This window comes from Procambarus clarkii, chromosome 19 (assembly GCF_040958095.1).
Source record: "Procambarus clarkii isolate CNS0578487 chromosome 19, FALCON_Pclarkii_2.0, whole genome shotgun sequence".
NCBI lineage: Eukaryota > Metazoa > Arthropoda > Malacostraca > Decapoda > Cambaridae > Procambarus > Procambarus clarkii.
The window spans coordinates 14964482-14989722 of NC_091168.1; the positions used below are offsets into that span (position 1 = coordinate 14964482).

Genomic DNA, 25241 nt, shown 5'->3' on the forward strand with positions numbered 1-25241 from the left:
ACCATATTATATATCTATCTATATCTCCCCTTCTTTGTAATTCTATCATTTGCATTCACTCTCTGATGAAGAACACAAAGTGTGTTTGAAAGCACTAAGACACACGTCCTTTTCATTTTCACATGGGGTTGATTAGCACATATATACATATATATATATACTTATATAATATGTATGCAATATATGTAGCAAAATCCCGGGGATATTTCCCCATACAGCTTATGTTTCATAAATTTTCATTGAAATTTAATTAATTATATAAATAGTATGAATGAATTATTATATATAAAAAAGCTCTATGGCTAAGAACTCTTGCATTACATAGAAAAATAATATATCAACGATTAAATTTAACTCTTAAAGCTTCATATTAAAGTTAGTATTGATGCATTTAAAGAAAACTAATTAAAATGTAAGGAAAACATTACATTCTTTGTATCAACATCAACCTATATTTGCATATATCTTTACATAAAAAACCAGCATTGAATGTAATGAAATGCTGGTTTCTGGGTGAGCTCCAGAGGCTCCCTGAAGCTATGTTACTGATCAAATAACAGATCTACTTGACTGTCATCAGTTGCAGAGTTCTTTGTAAGCCTACTGGGGGACCACGAGTCACAACCTGGCCCCCTCAGAGAGCCAAAGAGAGCAATGGCCAAGAACACTTTACATTTAAAGTATGTCATTTTGCCATCGACCGGGGAAGGTATCCAGAAAGGTAGGCGAATCAAAACAGACCACTGTCTGATTGAAAAGCGCAACCTATCTCCTCTCACAAGCACAAAAGGGCTACCACAGAAAGTATTCAAACAAGCAAAACTTCAACCAACTAACCCTCCCCCCCCCCCACTCATTAGCTCTACCCCACCGCTGAAGTGAGAGGGAGCCAGTATGGGTAGGTCGGCCGCCACCATCCAGTTCTTTGAATTATAAAAACCACCGACCGGAGAGCGGGAGGGTGTCAAGGAGCCTCCAGGGCTCACCCAGAAACTAGCATTGAATGTAATGAAATGCTTGATTTCTGGGGAGAGCCCTGTCGGCTCCCTGAAGCTAACTACCCACAGAGAAGGAAAACAAGGAAGAACCCGGGAGACAGCAGCCCCTCAGAGCTAGCAGCAGAGAGCTATCCGATAAAGACAGCCACCTGCTACAAAAGCCTGGTCCAAAGACCATGAAGTCTCAAGGGAGCACAAGAGTAGGCTAGAAGTAAAAGTGCACGTGAAAGCTAGTGGAACGGAGCGGAAGGGACATCCACCCCCAAACGCATGCTATAGCGGTTCCGCCAACACCACACAACAAAAAGCGACTGTATTCGGCATGAGATGCAGATCTAGGAAAAGCCAAGAGAAAAAGGGCAAAACAATCTGGTTCGAAACACAACAAAGTAAAAGAAAAAGACGGAAAGACCGCCAAGAGACAGCAGACGAAAACTGCAGGTGGGACACCTTGAAAGAAACCACCTGATCACCAAACAAATGGCAATATAGTACACACGTGTCAGACATGCCAGACACGTAACGTGGAGGAGGAAGCCAAACCAGCGAAGCACCTCACCGGCCCGACTACCTGAAAGAGGATGAGCCATGGAAAAACATGTCTCAGACGGAGAACTCTTCCTCCATAGGATTCCAATCAAGCCATAACCTGGAGCAACAGCTGGACTGAGTGGAAAAGGTACAGGAACCCCCACTGCAACCAGTCCTGCCAAAAAGCATCCACAGCGAGACCCTTGCAGTCGGGGAAATAGCACCACTAACAATGGAAGAATCCAAGATCCCACCAACGTGAAGAGATCCACCTCCGGGGCACCCGTACATCTGGCAAAGCCAAAGAAGGAAAACGGCAATGACCGAGAGGAAAGAAGCGCAACAGGACAGCCACTCATACGTTAGACACTCCTGGAATGAAAACAGCGTGGAGAGCTAAACCACGAGAACACAGCAGGAGAGCCAGCCAAAGCAACCAGCTCCAAAAAACCATGAACCAGACACCTCCTCCCATGGTTGACACAATGAACCACAGGGGGAGCAATTCAAATAGAGCCGGATCACCGAGCCCCGAGGAACTCCAATCCTTCACAACACCAGCCACACAGCCGCAACTCTCACACCGTACAGGGAACCCGATGCAAAGACAGCTGTCAACGCCCCCAGCCGGACTGGTGAGCACTGGTCACAAACATCCCAGCTGAAAGACGAAGCATCCGTGAACAAATCGAGTAAGGGAGGAAGAAGGCGCAATACACCAAATCCCAAAACCCGAAGAGGAAGCCAGTGACGTAGCAATCGGCACAGAGACAACAAAGGTCGAACCCAGTGATTGTGAGACCAAGAAAAGAGGCCACACCAAAGACACCAGATCAGCCTTCGAAACCAAACCCTGCCCCAGCAGATAAACCAGAAGAGCAAAGTTCAGGCTCTCGCACAGCTGCACGAGCACGAGTGATTCAGGACCCTCACAAAAACCAGCATTGAATGTAATGAAACGCCATTTTCTGGGCGAGTCCTGGAGGCTCCCAAGAGCTATCCAGGCTGAATGGATATGTATAACTTTCTGGCATCAAAGTGCTTGGAGTTCTTGCCTACCGAGGACCACGAGCCAGAACCTGGCCCCCTTAGAGAGGCACGAGGAACAATGGCCTTTAGAAACCCCCTTGTGGTTGGGAGCATTCTATGTCTGCCATCGACCGGGACAGGCACCCAGAAAGGTAGGCGCCCCAAAACAAACCCTTATGCTGGTGAAAATATTGTTACCAAAAGACGAACAAGTGGACAGAACTCCTCAAACAAAATTATCAAACTATCATGATGTCATCACATCGCTGCGCCGCCGTCTGCACAACCCCCAGCAATGTGGGAACGTCACTTCATTCTTTTCCCTGCTTCCGGAGGAGGGGTGGCTCCGTTTGGTGCCACCTCCACCTCTGTACTGCACCTCGTCTTCTGCTGAGCATGCACCTTTGGGCATATTTCTACTTTGAATTCACGTTTTTGTTCGGGTGACAGTACATACAATACCTACAGCCTCTTATATGCATACCGTTTCGGGCGAGCCACTGGCGATGCTCCTGGTGTGTTACTCGGCTCGACGGTGTTGTGGCACGGTCGTGTCTCCGCTGTGAGGTGAGATTGTATTGTCTGGCGACTCTGTCGGCCAGGTGTTGGTTCTCGACTTTTGGTGGGGGTACTTGCCTAGTTGTGCTTGCGGGGGTTGAGCTTTGGCTCTTTGGTCCCACCTTTCAACTGTCGGTCGACGGGTGTGCAGTTTCCTGAGCCTACTGGGCTCTTCTCTATCGTCTCTACAATTGCATCTGTGTGTGGAGTCTGCCACATCGCTTCCGAGTGCATTCCGTTCCTACCTCCTCTGACATTGAGCAGGTTCTTTTTAATGTCTGTAGCTCGTTTGGGTACTCAACTTCTTCTTGTGTACCCTTGTGTGAGTACCCCCCCCTTGTTTGTTCTGTCACTTTACCGCTTGACAGGGTTGCGTCGATGGCTCCTAACAGGATTGTTAGGTGTTGTGTGTTTTGCTTGGACACCTTGTGTGTGTTTTCTGTGATTTTACTTTATCCGTGTATCTTGTTCTTCGTTGTACTGTGGGTCACTGCCCTGCATTTTGATGCTTTTTGTTAGTTTATCGGCTCCTGGGTCTTTTCCCTATCTTTGGACACTCGAGCGTTCCCTCAGTCCATACCTTTGTGTCCTCCTTTCTTGCTTGGTCTCTGTTCTATGGACACTCCTTCCTTGCCTATCTTCGGTGCCTGGCTGCACCCTAATATCATGGTGTCCCTCTGTGTTTGTGTGACCTCCCACTCCACACTTTGTGGTTGGTCATGTACATTGTGTTCCCGGCTGCTCCTTGGTCCATATTCAGGGTCTTTCCTTGCCTATTTCCGTTTTTTTCCTCCTGTGCTACACATGGCTGTGTATCTGGGTCGGTGCTTATTGGATATACTGATGTTCGGTGCTGGGGTGGACCTCTGTCCATGTTCAGTTCACTGCTTTTGGACTACCCCAGTGTTCAGTTTTAGTACCGAGTTCCTTCATTTTTTCTTTGTATCGACAGGCTTCTGTGTTGCACTGTCTGTGGGGGGTGGGGGACTTCTGGTCCACCGCTCCTGCCCTACTGGTTCCTTTCCTTGGGACTGGTAGCTGAGATTCCGGTCCTGGCTCCGTTTTTTTTCTTTCTTTTCTGGAACAATTGTTTTTGTTTTCCTGCAGTTCCCATCCTGCATAGTTCCCCTCCTGTATACTTTGGGGACGCGTGCATTCGTTTTTCCTTGCGGAAGCTGGTTGTGCTGCTCCTTTGGGTTGTGGAGTAGTTTTGCTTCGCGTCTCGCACTTTCGTTCTTGGTACTCCTTTTCCTTATTGGCCTCTGCCTGGGCCCCTGGCTCCTCAGGGGTTTGGCCTTGTTGGTCCTTCAGGGGTCCTGGGAGGGGTTTCTACTGGACGGGGCGTGTCTGCTCGCTCGCCCGGGCTGGTTCCTTTTCGGCTCACTGGGGTTGGGTTCCTGGTTTCCCTGGCAGCCATTCGTTCTGGTTTTTGCCTGACTTGGCAAGACCTGCTGCTTTCCTCGGTTCCGATCCTGTGGGTCTTCCCGCGGCTCCGCCTCTTTTTGCTGATCGGTTCAGCCCTGGTTCGTTCTTACCCTTGCGTCTTCGTGTCTCAGGGTTTTGTCTTTAGTTTTTCGTTGCTTGTGTGGGCACTGGTGGCTTCGTTGTTGGTCTCCCACCTGTGTGCTTCATCTCGGCGGCTATGTGTAGTTCCTGGCAGTCTTTCCGGTTGTCCTATCACTGCGAAGGGTCCTTCGGTCTCTGATATGGTTGTTTTGACTTTCCCTTCGGGGTTGTTCCAGGTCCATCGTCTGGTACCGTGTACTATCGCCTTGTCTTGGGTGGCGCTGGTGGAGCCGCTCCAGCTTTCATTCAGTGTTGCTGTTCCTTCTGTTCCGTTCTGCTTGCTGTCTTGGGCATTGTTTCACCTTTGGCCTGCTCTTACGTTTCCAGTGCCATCCTGGTCATTAGCCCGGATGGTCTATTTTCTTTCTTCTCCTCGTTTTGGTCCATGGGTTGCTGCTTCGTTGGTCAGGCAGGGGAGGGGCTTCCTTTGTTGTTCAGTTGCGGTTCTTCACTGTTCCCTGCTTGTCTTGACCTCTGGGGTCATGGACGCATTTTGGTTTGACCAGGTTCCCTTCCTTCCCTCATTCCTGTTCTGGGGTTCGGGTCTGCAGGGTTGTCTGTAGGGTCTTTTAATTTTGTATGTTGTCTTGTTTTTTAGATTAGGGCACGTGGCATCCGCCTCCCAGATCCTTCCCTCTTTTCCTTATCTGTGGTGAGGTAGCTCCGGGGAGCCGTAGGGGCTCCCTCCAGAAAACCAGCGTTGAATGTAATGAAACGCCATTTTCTGGGTGAGTCCCGGAGGCTCCCCAGCATCCCTCCCTCCCTCCCTCCAGTCGGCGGTGTTTTTCACATATTTTGACACCTAGCCTAAGAACTGCCAGAGGCTCCGGCGCGGATGGTCTGGGGCTTCCCCTTCCCACTCCCGGGGAGGGGAGGGAGGGGGTGCGCAGACGGCGGCGAGGTGACGACTATAGGCCATTGCTCCTCGTGCCTCTCTGAGGGGGCCAGGTTCTAGCTCGTGGTCCCCAGTAGGAAAGAACTCCAAGCACTCTGACTAATGCCAGAAAGTTATACATATCCATTCAGCCTGGATGGCTCCGGGGATCTGACGGGGCTTCCCCAGAAAACATGGCACCGAACCCTAAACAACCTAAGAGGAAGCTGGTGACACAGAAACTGACAAGGAAACCGGGGATAGAGCCCAGCTAACACGAGAGCGGCAAAATTGGCCGCCTTGAAGATACCAGAACAGCATCCAAAGCCAAACCCTGCCCAGTGGATAAACCAACAGCAAAGTTCAGGCTCCTGCACAGCTGCTCTAACAATTGCCGAGTGACCCGGGTCCCCCTTCAAAAACAGCTGAAGGCGGGACTGCAACCGGAGCAAGGCCATGGGAAGGAGAGAAAGGGATGCAGTCCAAGAATCCCACACAAGGCCCATTCAACTCCGAACCCGGGACAGGACCACCTGGGAACTCCGCCAGCACACCAGGAACCCAAACCAGGTGAGCTGGAAAAGAGCCAGATCCCTGGCCAGCAGACTAGCAGATTGGCTGGGAGCCCACACCAACAAGTTGTCAAGGTAGGCCAAGAGCCGAAGACCGAGCAGACGAAGATGGGCCACCACAACCCAAGTCAAACGCGTAAAAACGCAAGGTGCCAGATCAACCCGAAAGGAAGACAACAGAAGCGGCAAGCAGGTCATCCCATGACAAAACCTAACCAAGCGTTAATAGGATAGGAATGCGTTAACACACATCCCTCAGTTCAAGGGAAGTAACCAAGCTCCCGGATCGAATACGAGCCGGACCATGGACAATGAGGTCATCCAAAAAGAGGGGCGAACCCACCCTGAGAGTACCCGACGGATGGATGGGGAAGATGTCAGCCTCCCCAGACCTGACCCCCCTAAAGAAGAAAGGGCCGCCCAATGCCACTGAAGGCCGTACGAACAACCCAAAAAGCCCACGAGTCGTGGACTAGGTGTTAGCAAAAGAGTGAGCCTCCCCCCACATTGCCCCAACAACTGGGTGACCCGAAAACTGGCTGATGCAAACCCCGAGATGTTGACCCTCACACAGCGAACACCGCGCCGACCAGACAAAGAAGAAACGGGGAGCTCACCAATTTATAAACTGTCACCATAAGAAGAAGATTTTACTAAAGGAGGCCTGAGCCGCAGCACAACCATACAGGAGGACTGGGAGCGATCCCCCCCCCTTCCTGGAGAACCTAGTCCAAAATAGGCAGGCAACAAGCAGAAGTCGCCTACAGAAACTGACCAACACAGTCCACTGGGACCAACAGAGGACAAAATGGTGAAGAAAATGCAAGAGTCAGGACAGAAGCCGAAGCCAATGACAGAGCGAGCACAGCCTGTTTACAAGCGAGACGAGAGGTGAAAAACATAGAAAAACCGCATCCTAGAGGATTAGCGCAAACCACAGCAGCAAGGCAGATGACGCAGCAGCAGCCTAGGGTCCCCCCCACCATGCACACCCACACCCATTGAAAGTCAATCCAAAGTCAGCTCCAGAGGATTAAAGAAATGCAAGGCACAGGTTAAATGACCACGAGTCCGAAGTCATCTGCTCCCCAAAGCAGCCGAAAGAGTGGGAACTATAGAATGCAGCTGCACCAAATCAACACCATGAGAAAGTGAGAAAGTGCAGGGGTGAAGAGGCATTCATTGAGAAACTCCAGAGAACCCCCCCCCCCCACACACACAAAAAAAAACACCAGTAACACCGTTCAAACCTCCTGCCACTCAAACGTGTGGGTACGACAATAGCCACGCCAAGTCTGATGAGAGACGAAGGAATAGTCAGCCAACCCAACCAGGAAAACTCTGGAACCACCCAATGCCCCCCCCCCCCCCCCCCCAAGATGAGAAGAGCCAAACTGAAAAGAAGCTGGAACCAGCACCATGGCATAAGCCTCGTCCCACACAAGGTAAGTATTGAAAGCCTCCCAAACCGCAGCAGGGGAAATCCAAGAGGAAGAAAACCTCCGAAAGGATGAATCCGAGGAAACCGAAGGCCCCCAGAAACAAATTCCAGTGGGGATGGGGGGAACTGCACCAACACACAAAGGGAAGAAGGGCATGAAAACCCTGCACCAAAATCACTAAAGAGATGAGTAAGAGAAGCACAAGCGGGAACAAGTCCCGCCAGACCCCAGGTCGCAGGTGTCCCCGACCCCAAGGCTGCAGGTGTCTCCGAGGTGAGAGAGAGACTTCTGGGGCACACTCGCACAAGGTGAGAGTGTGCCCCAGAAGAAGTACCATGGTACAACTGAGCCTACGGGGGTTTACCAAGGATCGTTGGGGGAATAAACCCTACAGGAAGCCCAGGCACAGGGGCCAGCTAGGCTGGTAAACCCTGTCTAAAGCAAGCAAACTGACTGCAAGCAGCAGTCATGAAGCCTCAGGGGCAACAACACTCAACAGAGGAGGACCACCACTACAACCTTGGCTAAGCCTAATAAGGAGCTAGGCCGACCTCCACTGCCACACCGGGCCCCAAAATGTGAAGAAAAAAACGAAATCACACAGCAAACAAGCAGCCAGAGAAACATTGGCCACCAAGTGTGATAGTAAATGCAGGTTGTGCTAGCCACAGTGTGCCCACCAGCAAACAAACACACCGCTATCTGTGGCAAGGCGGGAAGTCCAAGAACCTGACTCCCCCCAAGGGCGAGGAGAACCACAAGTGAGGAAGCCCTCTTACCGAGCACCTAGGGAAGGGGGCTCTAGGTGCTTGCTACTCCAGTACTCTAAACTTCTAGCAACACACACACCACCGTTTCATAATTTCATAACACCAAAGAAAACAGGAACACGGAGCCAGAGCAACAGCAACCACATGGCACGACGACAACAGTCAACGAACTGAAGGATGGCGGCCTGGGCGGCGGCTCTTCCTTCTCCCTATACGAGAGGGGAGGGGGGGGGAGCTAACGAGCGATGGGGTTAGTTGGATGAAGTTTCGTTTGTTTGTCTGCTTTCTTGGGGGAGTTCTTTTGCGCTTGTGAGGATGTAGATCGCACTTTTCAATAAAGCAGTGGTCTTTTTGATTCTCCTACCTTTCTGGGTGCTTTCCCTGGTCAATGGCAAGATCACATACTTTAAATGTAAAGAATTCATGGCCATCGCTCCCTTTGCCTCTCTGAGGAAACAGGTTCTGGCTCGTGGTTCCCAGTAGGCTTACAAAGAATTCTGCAACCGATGACACTCAAGTAGTACGGCACTTGATCAGCAAGATAGCTTCTCGGAGCCGACGGGGCTTCCCCCAGAAATAGATTGGCCTTTGGGAACAAGTGTTTGTTCCAAAGGAATTTTATGCAAAGTCCAAATATTAATAATATATATCAACTTAAACAAAAATACTAAAATGTGACAATTATACAAGTATTATTGTCTGATCTCAAACTTTCAGAACTATATTCACAAAACTACAAGATATGAAAAAAAATTCCCAAACCAAGGGTCATTACATGCATGTCAACACAAGTGCTGGATCAATGATATTATTACAGACAGAAATCACAATAACGTGAAATATATTAAATGAACAAATCTACAGGAGCCTTGATGAGGGTTCGAACCTATGCGCTGGATGTTCCCAGACGCGCTCTAGTCAACTGTACAACAACCTGGTAAACGAATTGCAACCTGGAGTGCTACTGTCCCCACGAGGATCCCGAGGCTTCCACTGAAGCCTAACTGGGGTTTCACACAATTCCCTCCATGCACTCAGGTTCTGTCAACCAAATAGTTCTACCTCTGATGCCCCTACCTCAATACACACAGAAATCACAATAACGTGATGTTATTGTTAATTATCACATAATCTGCAATGTAATTTGCATAAATTATTACAAAAGTTGTCTTACTGCAGCAACCAAAGTGCTGAAGATGATAGGAAAAAGTGAAAATACATTTCCAGTGGAGAGAAAATTGACACGGCACTAGAGAGTGATGTGAGGCAGTTTGACACGAAATAAAAGTGTCACCTGAAAGGTAGACATGGGATGAAATGGCAGGAAAGGAGTCTCCCAACAAAGTTTACTAAGAAAGTTCTAACATCATTTTACCTTTTTGGTTTCAATAATGATCATATGTACACAATTTCAACACCAAATTGTTTGCTAAAGATCGCTCTATCCTATGTGATGGTCAAAAAGAAGAATGCATAATAAAAGAACCTTTGTATTTTTTTTTAACTTAGTGTTTGAGAAAAACAAATTATGACAGATTTGTAGTTACCCATAAGTGTTATAAAAAAAATATTTCACTGTACTACTCTGCACGGCAAGTGCAAGTGTATATGCAGTACAATAGATGTAGAATACAGTGGAACCTTGATTCAACGAACTTCGATCTGGCAAATTTGGTTGGAATGCACACTTTAGAATGGATTTACTCACTACAAACAAACAAGTTCACAGAAATAGGGATATGAGAATTTGCTTTGGAAGTTGGGACAGAGTTCACTAGATTTGCCCATCATTTCTTAGGTTAAAATTAAAGATTCCCATAAGCCCATAGAACATGGGAAATATAGGGTATGAATGGTAACACTCTTAATAGGGCTCCAACCACCTTTTTTATGATTTTCATAGATGGACATTATAAATAAAAAGATTTCAAGGCTAGGGCATGGGAAGTAAGTTAAATGTGGTTAAATCTCTTTACAGATAGGTTCCCTTGGTAGCTGTCTTTCAAATGACAGGTTGAAATAAAATTTTGCTCATTGAAATCAGCCCATAGCGCATGGGAAATATTCGTGTATGAGTGGTAACTGCTAATATGGCTCAATCACATTTTTAATTATTTTTGTACATGGACACAACATTAGAAGAGAAAGTTAGTTCCTTGGGAAAGTCATTGAGCATATTTAAAACCAAGGTCTATGGAATGTATTCATTTTGGGACTTCTCTGTTTTCACTCACAAATATGGGCCTGTTTTCCTCCAAAATTAAGGTTCTGAGGCAAGGGCATGGGGAACTATACTAGATGTGGGTAAATTCCTTTAGAGATAGGTTTACTTGGTAGCTGTCCTGTACATGACAGGGTGAAATGAAAATTTCCCTCAGTTAAATCAGCCCATAGATTGTGAGAAATATTAGAATATGAATAGTAACTTAATATGGCTCCAATCACATTTTTAATGATTTTTGAAGATGACATAATATTAGAAGAAAGAAATGGGGGTTTGGGAAAGCCAGAGCATATTTAAAATCAAATCTATGGTTTGTTTTAATTTTGAGATTTCTCAGTTTTCATTCACAAGTATGTAGATACCTCCTAGAGGCATCTCTGGTTGCAACGAATCCCTCAGTATAATGAATTGGGGTTGGTCCCATAATGTTTGTTGAATTGAGGTTGCACTGTACATTCTCACTCTATATTTACCTGGGGTAAACGGGTTAACTGGAGTCTAATGGGTTAAAAAAATCATACGAATGAAATGAATTGGACTCACTCCATACAGGTTTCTTGAGACTAATTTACATTGTAGGTCATTAAATATATCCCACATTACTGTTATTCAATTGTTAAATTATATTTCTTAATTTTTTAACCATATTTACTCATACACAAATATATTATTAGATTATTAGTGCATATTTCATTAATGCTAATCTTGACAAGTTCTGATCAAAAAAATGAAGGCCTGTTTGGCTGAAAAATTAACAAAAATAACTGGTATATTAAATGCCATTCTTATTCTGCAACTAAAGAGAGAGCTTCCAATGCAGCTACAAGTCCAAAGAAAGGAGTTCTATTTGAGTGGGTAAAAACACTACCAATATACCTACTACTTGACACACTACATTACAATGTACTGCAGAAGACAAAATTGGGGCTGTCAAATCAATTTAAATTCTGCGTGCAACAAATTAGCTCCAGCCCATGTATTTTGTTGAGGTCAGGTCCCATCTACCTTGTGACTACCTTGTGGTGATTCCAGGGATCAATGTCCTTGTGACCCAGTCTCTGACTAGGCCTCCTGGATGGTTGTCTGATCAACCAGGCTGTTAGATGCGACAATGATAACCATCATAAGAGCAATCGCTATACTACAGTACGTCTTTAAGCAGCAAACATTACAGTTTTGTCTTGAAGGAAACTACATAAAAAGAAAAAAGGTTATCAGAAATATCATTTACCAAATCCCTAAACTTATTATTATACATTTTACGTGTAACTTGTGAGCAGAAAATGACTGAGGTTCCCGGGATGTGGTGGGCCTTTGACAAGGGCAAGTGCTCTAATGGACACACCTCAAGGTAAGTGTACAAATACTATAGCCATTTCCTCTCTCCCTATTATTTATGGGGATGAGGTGTCAAACCATAGGCTTCTCATTAGTCAATATCTGCTACTTGATCAAAATTTATACAAGACAGGGAAATATAAAAGAAATCTATTATTATATCTGGCGTATATACTTTAATCCTAACCTTATAATTCTTAGATAACTGAAGAAAATTAACTTTTCCATTTGTTACAAATTCCTTTTACTGAATGAAATATTCAAATATACGAAAATAATCACCTCATTCCAGAGAAACGTCAGCTCACATTTTTTGCTATTTAATGTTGTTGTTATAATATTATGCCTAATTTCATGTTGAACATTACTACATTTAAATGTTAGTTGAATTCACAAGGATACAGATATTAGAAGTGATATGATTGTTATGGGAACTACTTACGTAGTGATGCTCCAGAGCCCACCTTGAGTCTCTGGGTTTGGGCATATTGTGAACGAGCTTGTGCACGCCTGGCAGCTTGCAGATCAATGGCACTGTTGGACCGAAAGTTGTTTGTTGGAGTAAGGGAGGGGGTAGGGGAATCTGGGGAATCTTGTGAGCGATGAGAGGCAGGGGTGGGAATAGCAGATCGGCGAGTGGTACTCAGGGACATCCTTGATGTTAGTGCTGCAAGGTTCTCTGTGCTTCCAGTTGTTGACGAAGAGCGTGACCATCCAGAACGTGTACCAGCTGTTGACATGAGGACCAGCGAAGAATGCACACACATCCGGGCAAGCCATGTTTGTCAATATATCGATGTGGCAGCACGCACAATCCAAGAGAGCGTATGTGCAACATCCAGGTACACACACAAGCCACAGTAGTGTTGTAGTTCAGGTGAAAAGGAATGGGGGAAGCAAGCAAAGGCCAAGCATCAGCTGTGTGTCAAATGCTTGCCAGATGTAAACACTAGGTACTAAAAACACAAACCTCAAAAAATAATCAATACAAAATGTAAAAACTACAAAACGCACACATGCGTGGAATTTGCTAATAATAATAACTGAAAACTCTATGAGTGTGTCATAATCTTATCCAAATATTTTGTTATGAGCACACACATGCAAAAATAACAAATTTGAATGCTAAGCGAGTCCTGCAGCAAAATTTATGTTCTGGATTAAACTAAATATAAGGCATTCAATGAACCAAAAAAAAAAAAAATACAAAAATTATCTTTGAAAATCAATTTAAATGAGCTTTTACTTGCACAACTAAAGATTAAAGAAGTTTAAAAAAGGAAAATGAAAATGAACATTAACGTCTATTAAGAAGCAATACAAAAGTATATTTTTAAATAAGATTCAAGAAACATATAACTTTCATATATTATAGATTTTAAAATACTGAACTACTGTACTTCCAAATAGTCTGTGTCAAATAATTAATCAGTTTCAATAAAATAAGAAGTTGCTGCAAGAACTCCTACTTCCAGAAGTATAAAGAATTAAAATTTACTGCCAGAATCTCCCTACCTTAAATTATTTATGCCCACTTACCTTGAAGAAACTAACCGAGTAGAAAATGGTGCAAAACCACATAAACCAACCTTTCTATGCTCAATGTGTTCACCAGTATTATGTATGAAGATAAGCCTATCCGAGCCCTAAATTAAAGTGACACCCAATTATTCCAACTTTGCATACACCAAATTAATCCCAATGTCTAAACATCAACTTAACTCAACACAAAATTAATCCACTACATAATTTAATTTGCCACCCTGTCTTTGAAGAGCTTAACAACCTGCAGAGTACGTCTAAATTGATGCAACTCTTTCTTGCCTCCATAAAGCTCATTTTCTCCAACTTGCAAGAACAACTCAAACTCAGCCCATAATGGCCAACCTTGTGATGTAAATAAGGGCAGTTGATCCATACCTGACTTATTGTGAGAGTTGTGCAGTGACTGTGAAGAGGAGGAGTTAGACATGCTTATCTCACCCTGCAGCATTTTCTTGTAGCTTGGATCTAAGGAATTCAACAATTTGTCTGCCTCATCTTTAAAATGATCAGCGAAGCCCCAATATGCTCTGCAAGAAATTTAATTTTAAGTATATATATTTATATAAAAATGAAAAGGGGGGTGGGATTGCAGTGAAGATGCTGATGATAAACACTACAAATTTAGGGTTACAGAATGACTGTTTTTGTTATAGCCAAGAGTAAGCTAGATATAGAAAGTAAGAAGCTATACAGTACAGTATAAAATAAAATATTAATGTAAATTTTTTATTTAATTTAAGCTTTTCAATGTATATTAATATCAGACATGTAAGCCATAAAATGTCCCCATAAAATTAACACTTACTTTCTAGAGAATGCTCGAGCTTCTGGGTCTGCATCTGTTATTCCTCTCTTTATGTTTTCGGCAAGAATGGCAACATGCTTCTCCATAGAATGTGTGGGCCACGTATGTACAAGTTGATCTAAAACTTCGCACAGCACTTTTCGGATTTCTCTGTTCTTGCTAGTCAACTCTCGTAAGAGGATTGGAATTAATTTATGGTGGTGAGTGTTTTGTATGATAAATCGAATTGTTACGATACCAGATGATGCCATCACCTGAAAATATTTAATTTTATTTTAATGTTTGGAAATGTTATCAAAATTGTCTGGTACTGTACTTAATTAAAAAATCTTTAATATTTTGACCTAAGGGTAATAAATGGTATCTACAATAAAAAGAATTGTTTACTGCATACAATACAATATACAAATAGAGTGGATAACTGTAGGCAGTCCCAAACTTATGAACAGGATGTATTCCAAACAAGTGTTCAAGAGCCATTTTAGGCCTTCCATATGCACTTGTATATTGTCCTTTGCAAAAAGTGTCAGACCAAGAGGGAAAATGCTCTGCAACCCAACTGGATAGATCACTAAGTATATTATCCTTTTGCCAGAATAGAGGCTTCACAAGCCTCTAAAACTAACTAGTCTCCAAATCAACAACACACAAAACTCCACAAAAATATAAACATTCCAAAGAAGGGTTGGGAAAGAATGATAAAACCCCTGCTTAACCAACCTAATAAATAATTCTGTGATACAATGACCAAAATATGGCAGAAGAGTGAATGAAGTCCAGATTGTACTTTATATCGGGATTGCCAATACTGTAGGTCTTTGACAACAATCCTTAAATAAGAGTAAGGATGCAATACTTGCTTGCTTGCTTGCTTAAGGATACACCCCCCATATCCCCCCCCCCCCCACAAAAAATGAACGAAAGTACACAGAACATTATAACAATAACGGAGATAAAACAGTGCAATACAGAACACAATTTTTCCAGAATATGAGGTAATAAGGATAGAGCCATCAAACAGGGGTGGTGATGTATCACTGCTGCTACACTGGAGATTTGCAGGAATAAAAGTACTAGAGAAAACCAACAATGGCATACCCGGTGAATGTCTTTGATACCTCTGGGAACTGGGTCTTGTTATCCTACATGTTACCTAATAGTATGGAAATTAAGTTAAAATATACAGTATATCATATTATACATGGCCATAATGGAAAAAATATCCCACAATATGTGCTATGCTATCTATGTCTTGTGCTATACCTTGCGGTCTGGATACTGGAGTTACCCAAGATGTCATTTTGTTACAAAACACCCCAGCTACCATAGTTTTTGGCTAGTCTCTATATATAGCTTGCACATGCAGTTTTCACTCGAATATCACACTATACCTGGATCATACCTGAAGAGGGTTTTGAGAGTTCTACTCCCTGAGCTTGGCCTGGGGCCATGTATCCTATAGAACAATGTCTCCTATTGCAATTCATACCATAATTTATGCAATAAGCCTAACTTCTTTTATTGTCTGAAGACCTATGACTTTATCCTAGATTGCATTAAAAGACAAGAATTCAGTATCAAATCCAGCACAGAACTTGATTGTGAAGAGATTTCAAAATGCACGCACCAGGCACAAACAGCAAGGAGACAGGACAGTGTTACACGTCACACCCTATAGTTGCTTTTAGGTGGTTTTAAAACCTTACCCGGTAAATCTTACCTTTTGTTAATAGGATCACAAAACAGAAGCCCAACTTTTTTAAATGCCTAAAAATAAACATCTCATTGTGTTTCAGTGGAAATATGATAAACACCCATAACAGGAAACTAATTAACAGAACTATGCTGCCTACATTGGACCATGAGCACAACTGACTGGTTGATCTACTTGTCCACCAGGAGCATTAGTCAAAGGCAAAGCCATGAGAACAGTGACAAGAACAATGGAATGATTTTGGGAAGATAACAAAACAGTAAAGTAAAAAATTAATTCAGAGTTTCCAAATACAAATAGAAAAAGCATACAAATAAACAGTATAGCACATGATACAGGCATTCCAAAGCATTAGATGGCTTTGTGAACCTCAATCTCGCCAACTGCCATTAGAAATAAATACTGTACATGCATAACATTACATGATGTATATCACAGACTCTACTTACCTTAGCACTATTGGGTATTAAATTAATAAGGCTTGGTAGGAGAGTTTCACACAAATGATCAACTTTATGATGGAGCTCCTGAGACATGTATGCCACAGTGACACACGCCTCACGCACCACCTGTGACCTGTCAGTGATCAAATAATGATAATTACTAATAAAATAGCACAATCAAAACACTAGACTATTCATGTACACCACCTATAATTTAAGTAATAATGATATATTGATTTGATTTTGTTTATTATGCATTTGAAACAGCCTGAGAGTGATTTTAGTAATTTTACAACATCAAGGAACCAAAGTTACGTCCCAAAATATTTCAGCATTATTCTACCTGATCTGCCATAATTCAATAAATTGTAATTATATATATCTGTATTCTATTTGAAAAACATTCAGTATCATGCAGATATAAGTCTACTAAACAATACACGAGCAAAAAGTTAATTAACACTTTCGCTGCCTGGTCACGTATATTCCGTCATAAAACCAAAAATGGAGAGTACGTGATGACGCAAACGATGTCATTAATTTAAAAATTTGTAAAAATTACTTTTATTGTCCGAATACTATGTGACTTGTTTTAAAATGCACGCCAACTTTTTTCCATTCTCTGTATACTCCACATGGCATCCTGACCCGGCCATGTGGGCACCCACCCATGCTGGAGGCTCAGTGTTCTCGTGCTCTTGCTTCTGACAGCCGCAGCCTCCCCTCTAGTCAAAAAGTTTCCCCATTCTGGTTATTTTATCTCAGGTATTTGTTGTTAATGGCTTTATGAACACTGCAAATTGACTTCCAGATGGATACTGATTAAGAACAGAGCCAATCCACGACAAAAGCATTGAGTGAAAACTTAAGAGTTTTCGTTGAAAGTATAGAAAAGCGAGACTTGTATGTTCTTATATGCAAATATCCCTTTACAGCAAGCTATTGCGAACAATTTAATACCAACTTGAACGATGTAGCACGAACGTTAAGGTGAGAAAATAAGGTCTGTATTCACCTAGTTGTGCTTGCACGGATTGAGCTTCAACTCTTTGGTCCCGCGTCTCAACTGTCAATTAACTGGTGTACAGATTCCTGAACCTATTGGGTTCTAATATATCTACATTTGAAACTGTGTATGGAGTCTGCCCCACTACATCACTGCCTAGTTCATTTCACCTATTAACTACTCTAACACTGAAAAAATTCTTTCTAAAGTCTCCGTGACTCATTCGAGTACTAAGTTTCTACCTGTGTCCCCTTGTTTGTGTTCTGCCCATACTAAATCATTTGAATTTGTCCACCCTGTCAATTCCTTTGAGAATTTTGTAGGTGGTGATCACATCTCCCCTAACTCCGCTGCCATCTAAGAACATTTTGTTTAATTCCTGTAGCCTTTTGTCATAACTCATACCTCTCAGCTCTGAGACTAGTGGCATACCTCTGAATCCTAACTTTGTCTTGTGTTTAACTAAGTATGGACTCCAGGCTGGAGCTGCATACTCGAGGATTGATCTGACATACACCATATGCAAGGTTCTGAATGATTCCTTACACAAGTTTCTAAAGGCAGTTCTTATCTTGGCCAATCTAGCATACACCACTGATGATATCCTTTTGATGTGGGGTTCTGGGGACAGTTTCTGCATGATATGAACCCCCAGATCACTCTCTCTTCTTGACTCTAGAAGGATTTCACCTCCCAGATGGTACCTTGCATTCAGCCTCCTGCTCCCTTCCCCTAATTTCATTACTTTACCTGAGTTAGACTTTAGTAGCCATTTTTAAGACCATTCCTCCAGTTTGTCTAGCCCCCCCCCCCCACCTCTGTCTATCTTCCTCTGTCTTCTTCCTTCCTTCCTCTGCCTGGGCCAGCTTTTACATACATAGTACTTGTACTTATAATGAACAATGTTAACCCTTACACTGCTACAGCCTGGGCAATAAATGGGGGTATAAGCTGGGGCTAAGCAAAAATATATTTGAATTATGTGAAAATTAATATTAAATGTTAAACGAATCTCCAACTTATTGGCTTCAGCGTCGTGAAAGTTTCATCCTAATATTTTCAGAAATGGATTTTAGACAAAAATTTTTTTAAAAGAAGAACGTTTTGTTGATAAGGAGAACAGCTCCTATTAACTGGAACCGAGGGAAAATGCAGTAATAAAGAAATGCAAGCACCTGCCCGATGCACAAAGAAGAAGAATAGTAAGAAGTGTCCACAAAGTAGATATACAGCTGGTGCCTTTATAGCATTGCTGAGTAATACATAATAACACAAACAATAATGAGTATGTTATTATGCTTTATTTTGTTATATATCATATAAATACATTGCCCAATGTTATTATCAGTTACTTTCAACAATGTCCAAAAAATATTTTATTTAAGGGAAATTTCTTTTTTTTTTTATAGGTTTTCAGGATTTTTTCCTCCTTTGTTTATTATCTGATTTTCTTGTATCCTCTACATCCTGGAGAATGCACACCTGTCCTTAAATATGTGAAGATACAATTAAATTGGTCAACAAGTAAATCAGTCATAACTGGCAGAACTTGGGACTTTGAATTTTTTTGGCTAAATTTTTTCCACAGATTTCAAACTCTATTTTCCTTGTTTCTTTAGATTGTTTTGATGATTAAGGACCAGATTAAGGCTTTTTGACTTATATAAAGTATACCATAAATATATCCCTTAAATCATTATAATTATTATAATTATCCGTATATATTTTTTTTGGGGGGGGGTTAGTTTTTCTTGACTTTATTTCAAAACATATTGACCTACAACTTTCACATATTCGAGTACGAATGCCAAACAATGTTTATTAAAACATACAAGTAAATTAATGAATTAGAACTACCTTATACACTGTCAATAACTTCAACTTCAATTATCTCTAAAACTAGAGTTTCAACATTGAATCAGCTTCAAAAAATCCAGTTTCTGACCGATTCTCACCATTTTTACATATAGTGTGCCCCGGTATCTGTTCTACAATCATATTAGAATGGATTTTTCATAAACCCTAAACAATTTGAGTGATAAATTTTGTTGTCTGAATTTGGTACATATTTCAAATGCCATATTGACGAGTTTTTTTTACAGTAAACTAAACTAAAAATCTATATTCTAAATCTATTAAAATGAAAGATCATATACTATTTTAAGAGCATAATAACACTTAATGAACAGTTGGTGATATTTAATATTTTTGCAGCTGATCTGATAATCTGAAATTTTCAATATTAAATTTTATAATTATTTTTAAATTTCTTGTTTTTCAAGTTACGTTGGTGATCATTTAGACAAAGTTGGAGTGTTTGACTAGTAGATTAAGCTAAAAAAATGTGAAAGCACCAGAACAAGTTTGAAAAATTTAACTCGTGGTACCATCGGGTCCAGTCGTATATATACACCATGCGCAGTTTAAGGGTTAATATTTATTCTAGTATCATAGGTAATACAGCATGTTATAGTACTGACTAAACATTTGGAAAAATCCTATTTGGTCAAGAACTACACTGACAGGAGTTACAAACTCCAACAGGTATTTGTAAATTAGTCTTAGTTAAAATTAAATTGCTTACAATTAACATGTCTAGTTTGGATTTACAGTACATCAAGAGAGCAGGGTGCAAAGCAAATAATTCAGCTCAGATGGTAGAAGCCTACCTATTTAACACTTTCGCTCGGGGATGACGCAGCATTGCGTCATCCGTTTACTGGCGGTAATGCCGGGGATGACGCAGCATTGCGTCATCCACTTTAAAAATTCGCCAAAAATCAGGTTTTTATCCGATTTTTTGGGGACTGGTTTTAAAATGTGCGCTGATGTCTTCCCATTTTCTTTGTTGAGCCTCGTGGCCCTCAGGCGGCTTGGCACATGCCGTGGGCCCATTGTCTTTGCTCCACTGTTGTGACCAATGTCGCCTCCCCTCGCATCTCAAACGTGTGAACATTTCGGCTATTTCCCGTGGCTATATTTCTTACTGCGGCTTTAGAAACTATCTACGCTTACTCCACGATGGATAGTAATCATGAACAAGGCCCTTCCAGGAAGAAAATTGCGAAAGAAAGGCTTGAAATGGGTGGGAATTGGGAGTGTAGCAGGAAGGCCTCTGAGCACTCACTCACGGCTAACGCGTGGCCCGTCTTCAACTCGTCGGCGGTTGGAGCGTGACCAGGTTTTTTTTTTATATGCTAATGTTCCTCTAGAGAATTTTATTACGAACCCATTGAGACCAAATTGAAAGACCTAGGACAAAAATTGAGGTGACCAGAGTGAAAATAGTGAAAACATTTTATCCCGTTTGCGCGCTCCCGGGTAACTCGTTCGCACTTTCTCTGTTTGCTGCGGGTAATTAGCTGGGCTTTTGGAGTTTATATGCATTTAGTGTTGTAGAGAATTTTATTGCGAACACAATGATACCAAATTTAATCTCGTAGAAGGAGAATTGAGGTGACAAAGTTGAAGAGAGTATACACTTTTCGAAATTAACGCGCGCTTCCGTGACACGCTGGGGCCCATATCGCCCTGTCGAGGGGTGGCGCGCGGGGTGAGCGAAAGTGTTAAACAGACTCCACTTCCAAGTTTTGAGCCAACACTCTACATCACAATGCCAGACCAAGTGGGATGGTTGAGGAAACAATGTACAGTACGGTGTGAGGATGAGAATGTTTTCTAGCTAGACATTACTTAAAGCATTACACTCAAATATAAAACTGAGACTGGGTTGAGCTTTGATTAGCTACCTGGAAAGAAAGGAGGGGTACTAACTTGCAAAGTAAATGCAGTCATTCTGTGTCAATAACAATTATGAATCTGATGCAATCTGAATTCAGTTGCAGTGTAAATATCCCAGAATGAGGAATGTTTAAACAAGTGAATAAACATTGGAGGGTTTTGCATAATGTTTAGGGTGGGTCTGTTGCAATATCTGATGCCATTAAGGCAGAGATTTTCAAGCTTTTTCAACTCATGATATGTTAAACAAGGTACAGTACTAAAATTGTCAAGTCACCCCATCTGCTGTTATCATATACTTATGCACCTGACATATGCTGTAAATTTATTTTGATTGGGAGTACTGAAAACATAAAAATTAACTAAATTAAAAAATAAAGAAATATGTACCAAAATTGAAACAGATAACCAAAATAAATGCATTAGTGCACATTCACACACAATAACACACCCGATCTGAACAACAGCTGCTTGAAAACTGTCCCTGTGTTGCCAGGAGGTGCCCTATTATGAAAAATATACACTATTGTAGTTTTAAAATTTACCTTGATGATTTAATATTCAATGTTTTCTTACTATTCAATCTTTTCTCACTTATCAACCTTTTCCCAAACTCTCACAGCAAATCAGTTGATAAACATTGCATTAGGGCCATTAATTTCAAATGACATGAGCTCTGATAGTGGGGATAATATATACCTAATGAATGCAAAGGTGCACAAATTTTGACATTTGTCTCCATAGTTGAGGTGAAATCTTGGCACAACATTCAATAACTTCAGCTCTCAAGAAACTAAATTAAAACTTTACCTTACTTAAATGCCAATTTAAAAAGAGAATGTGTTTTATTTACCTGAGATCTTTGATGGACAACTGCATAGCAGGTTCTAGAAGGCGAAGGTGGGGATAGAATTCTTCATAGCTAGGGGCACCAGCAATCAACGTGCTTCGTAATTTCTTCAGCTGCAGTGTTAATGAAAAATTACAACCTCACATTACTGTAGATTAAATATCAAAAGCAAAATATAAACTATGTGCAGAATTTAGCTTCAGAGAAAACCAGTGATCTTTTTTGAAAACAATTAAATTATACTGACAAATTCAATGGGATTCACAGAACCTGCATCTCCAAGTAAACAAAAAAACTAAATTAAATGGAATTCCAACAAGTATTTTAATATTTCTTTCATGCTAATCCTATGAAATATAGGATTTCCATTAAAATGACTATCATTTTAAAGGAAATCTAGAGAAGGCTAAAGGAGCACACCTAATCACATATCAACCTATTATTATTCAATGTAGATACATGTACAGTAAGATATTGTTCCTACCTTACAGCACAGTTCAACCCCGATACAGCAAACTACAAAATATGGGACCAACCCTGAGTCATTGGAGTGAACAATTCACTGCAACAGAAGTTGCCTTCAGAAGGAATTTGTATGATACAATTTTATTTTTTCAAGTGAATAAAAATACATTGCTTTGCCCATTTTCTTAATTTCTTACATTATCTAAAAAAAAAAGCGATTGGATCCCCAAGACAGATATGAGTCAACCCCAATATATTCGGCACTCTATAGCCGATTTCAGTGAGCAAAATTTTAATTTTAACCTATCACTTCATGGTCAATTTTCCCACAGACCAAAGACCAGTATGAGGCTATGTTTAACACTCCCAATAAACATGAAGGCTGTAGAGTTGGACAGCTTCTTTGTGAATGATGTTCAAACCCCTAACAATATAACTTGTACTAACATGAGCACAGTAGATATTTAAAAAGAAATTGACAACATCCCCATGCACTCAGCTTTGAGTCCTGAATCCTGGAATTCAATATTTATAAAGAAATATAATACACAGTGCCAATATATTATGGAGAAAAAGTTTGATAAAGGTAAGATACTACAAGCACTTAAATCAGCAGATATAGCTCATCTGACAAGGGAGGTGGTAAAGATTTCGCTAAAAACTACAGACCGGTCACATTATCATCATCCACAGTAAAAGCAGTTATGGCAAAATCTGCATTTTGTTTGTTGTTCTAATGCTTCAGTGATTTTGTCACTGTCATTGAGTAAGTGTGAAAGACAGGATATTCCTATTCTAAATTCATGTTGACCTGGGTTGTAAAGTTCATTGTTTTCCATAAATCTGGAAATTTTATTCCTAATCACTCATTCAAAAACTTTTATTGTGTGATGTTAGTGCAACTGGTCTATATTTTGTGCCAAAGCTTTACTACCTCCCTTGTGTAGTGGAGCTTTATCTGCTGAGTTAAGTGCTGCTGGTATCTCCCCTGTATCCAGGCTCTTTCTCCATATTACACTAAGCACTCATGCTACTGGTACTTTACATTACTTTATGAATGTTGAACTTCAGGAGTCTGGACCTAGGGCTGAGTGCATGGGGATGTTGTCAATTTCTCTTTCAAAGTTTTGTGTGTTCGTATTAATATCAGTTATATTGTCTGGGGTTTGGATGTCATTCATAAAGCTATCCGGATCTTCAACATTCATGTTGTTTATTGGGATATTAAACATAAGTGTCATACTGGCCTTTTAGGATTCCACTAATTTCTTTGTCATCCTCTGTGTATGAACCTTCAGTTGTAAGTAAAGGTCCAATACTGGTGGAGGTCTTTTATTTTGATTTCGCATATGTGAAAAAATATTTTGGATTTTTCTTTATCTCCTGTACAGCTTTCTGTTCCAATTTAATTTCTCCAAATTGGTATGATCGCTACAGTGTCTTCTCTATTTCTTTGAACTTCCAGGCTTTCTTTTGCAAGAAAATGGCCAACTGCCAATCAGCCACAGGGAGCCCAAGATCTCCAAAATGTGGCACACAGAAGGCCTTTTTCTCATCATTATCGAGTGTTGATATCAGCACCCTGAGGTTTTGGTAATCTTATACATAAATTCATTTCCTTTCATTATGCTATTTCTTTTCTAATCTGATGGGATTAGGTGCCAGTATACCTGCTTGATACCTGCTTGATGGGGCTCTGGGAGTAATTCAACTTCCCAAGCCCGGCCCGAGGCCAGGCTTGACGTGTGAGAGTTTTGTCCACCAGACTGTTGTTTAGAGCGGCCCGCAGGCCCACATACCTACATACCTACCACAGCCTAATTGGTTCGACACTTCTTGAAGAAAACTATCTAGTTTCTCTTGAAGATGTTCACCGTTGTTCCCGCAATATTTCTTATACTCGCTGGGAGGATGTTCAACAACCGTGGACCTCTGATATTTAAACAGTGTTCTCTGATTGTGCCTATGGCACCCCTGCTCTTCACTGGATCTATTCTACATTATCTTCCATATCGTTCACTCCAGTACGTTGTTATTTTACTGTGTAGATTTAGTACCTGGCCCTCCAGTATTTTCTACGCATTTATTATTTGATCTCCCTCTCATCTCCTTTCTAGTGAGTACATTTGGAGAACTTTGAGATGATCCCAATAATTTAGGTGCTTTATCGCGTCTATGCGTGCCATATATGTTCTCTGTATTCCCTCTATTTCAGCAATCTCTCCTGCTCTGAAGGGAGAAGTGAGTACTGAGCAGTACTCAAGACGGGACAGCACACGTGATTTGAATAATACAACCACTGTGATAGGATCCCTGGATTTGAAAGTTCTCGTAATCCATCCAACCATTTTTCTGGCCGACGCAATATTTGCTTGGTTATGCTCCCTAAATGTTAGGTCTTTTATATATTGTATATATATATATTTTGTAGCACAGCTACAACAGCATTATATGGGACTGCTATTCCTACTGCCACTTCTCTCCCATTGCCTGTTATTGTTCGAAAGGTTTCCTTTGACATCTGCACCGTGAAGCAATCCTGTGGAATAGCTCATAAATCAAGATTTGAGAACATGTAATAACAGTTCCTGCCATTACTTTCTTCATTGAGCTATGTAGGTTATGTTTTAGCCAGGAGTTCAAGTGGAAAGTGGTCCTTGTTGTTGAGTCAATGCAGTCATCTGGTGGCACTGACCTACTAGGCTGTTCAGTAGGTAACTACAGCACAGTTTGACAGTCTCTGTTTGCTAACGTGTGTGGGGAATGGCTT

At 41.6% G+C, this 25241-nt stretch overlaps 1 protein-coding gene across 34 annotated transcripts in view; it reads right to left on the reverse strand.

Annotated features, from left to right (window-relative positions):
* The window catches only part of LOC123757622 (CLIP-associating protein 1), a 714204-nt gene that overhangs the window by 133921 nt on the left and 555042 nt on the right, over window positions 1-25241 (reverse strand). For 29 of the 34 annotated variants that reach the window (XM_069326976.1, XM_069326979.1, XM_069326971.1 and 26 more), the window contains 5 exons: window positions 22010-22119; window positions 16416-16542; window positions 14253-14506; window positions 13823-13974; window positions 12345-12632 (listed from right to left, as the gene is read on the reverse strand). In XM_069326976.1, the coding sequence (XP_069183077.1) occupies window positions 12345-12632; window positions 13823-13974; window positions 14253-14506; window positions 16416-16542; window positions 22010-22119 (931 nt within the window). The remainder of the gene's footprint in view (window positions 1-12344; window positions 12633-13822; window positions 13975-14252; window positions 14507-16415; window positions 16543-22009; window positions 22120-25241) is intronic. The other 5 variants (XM_069326984.1, XM_069326982.1, XM_069326981.1 and 2 more) reach the window with 1 other exon arrangement.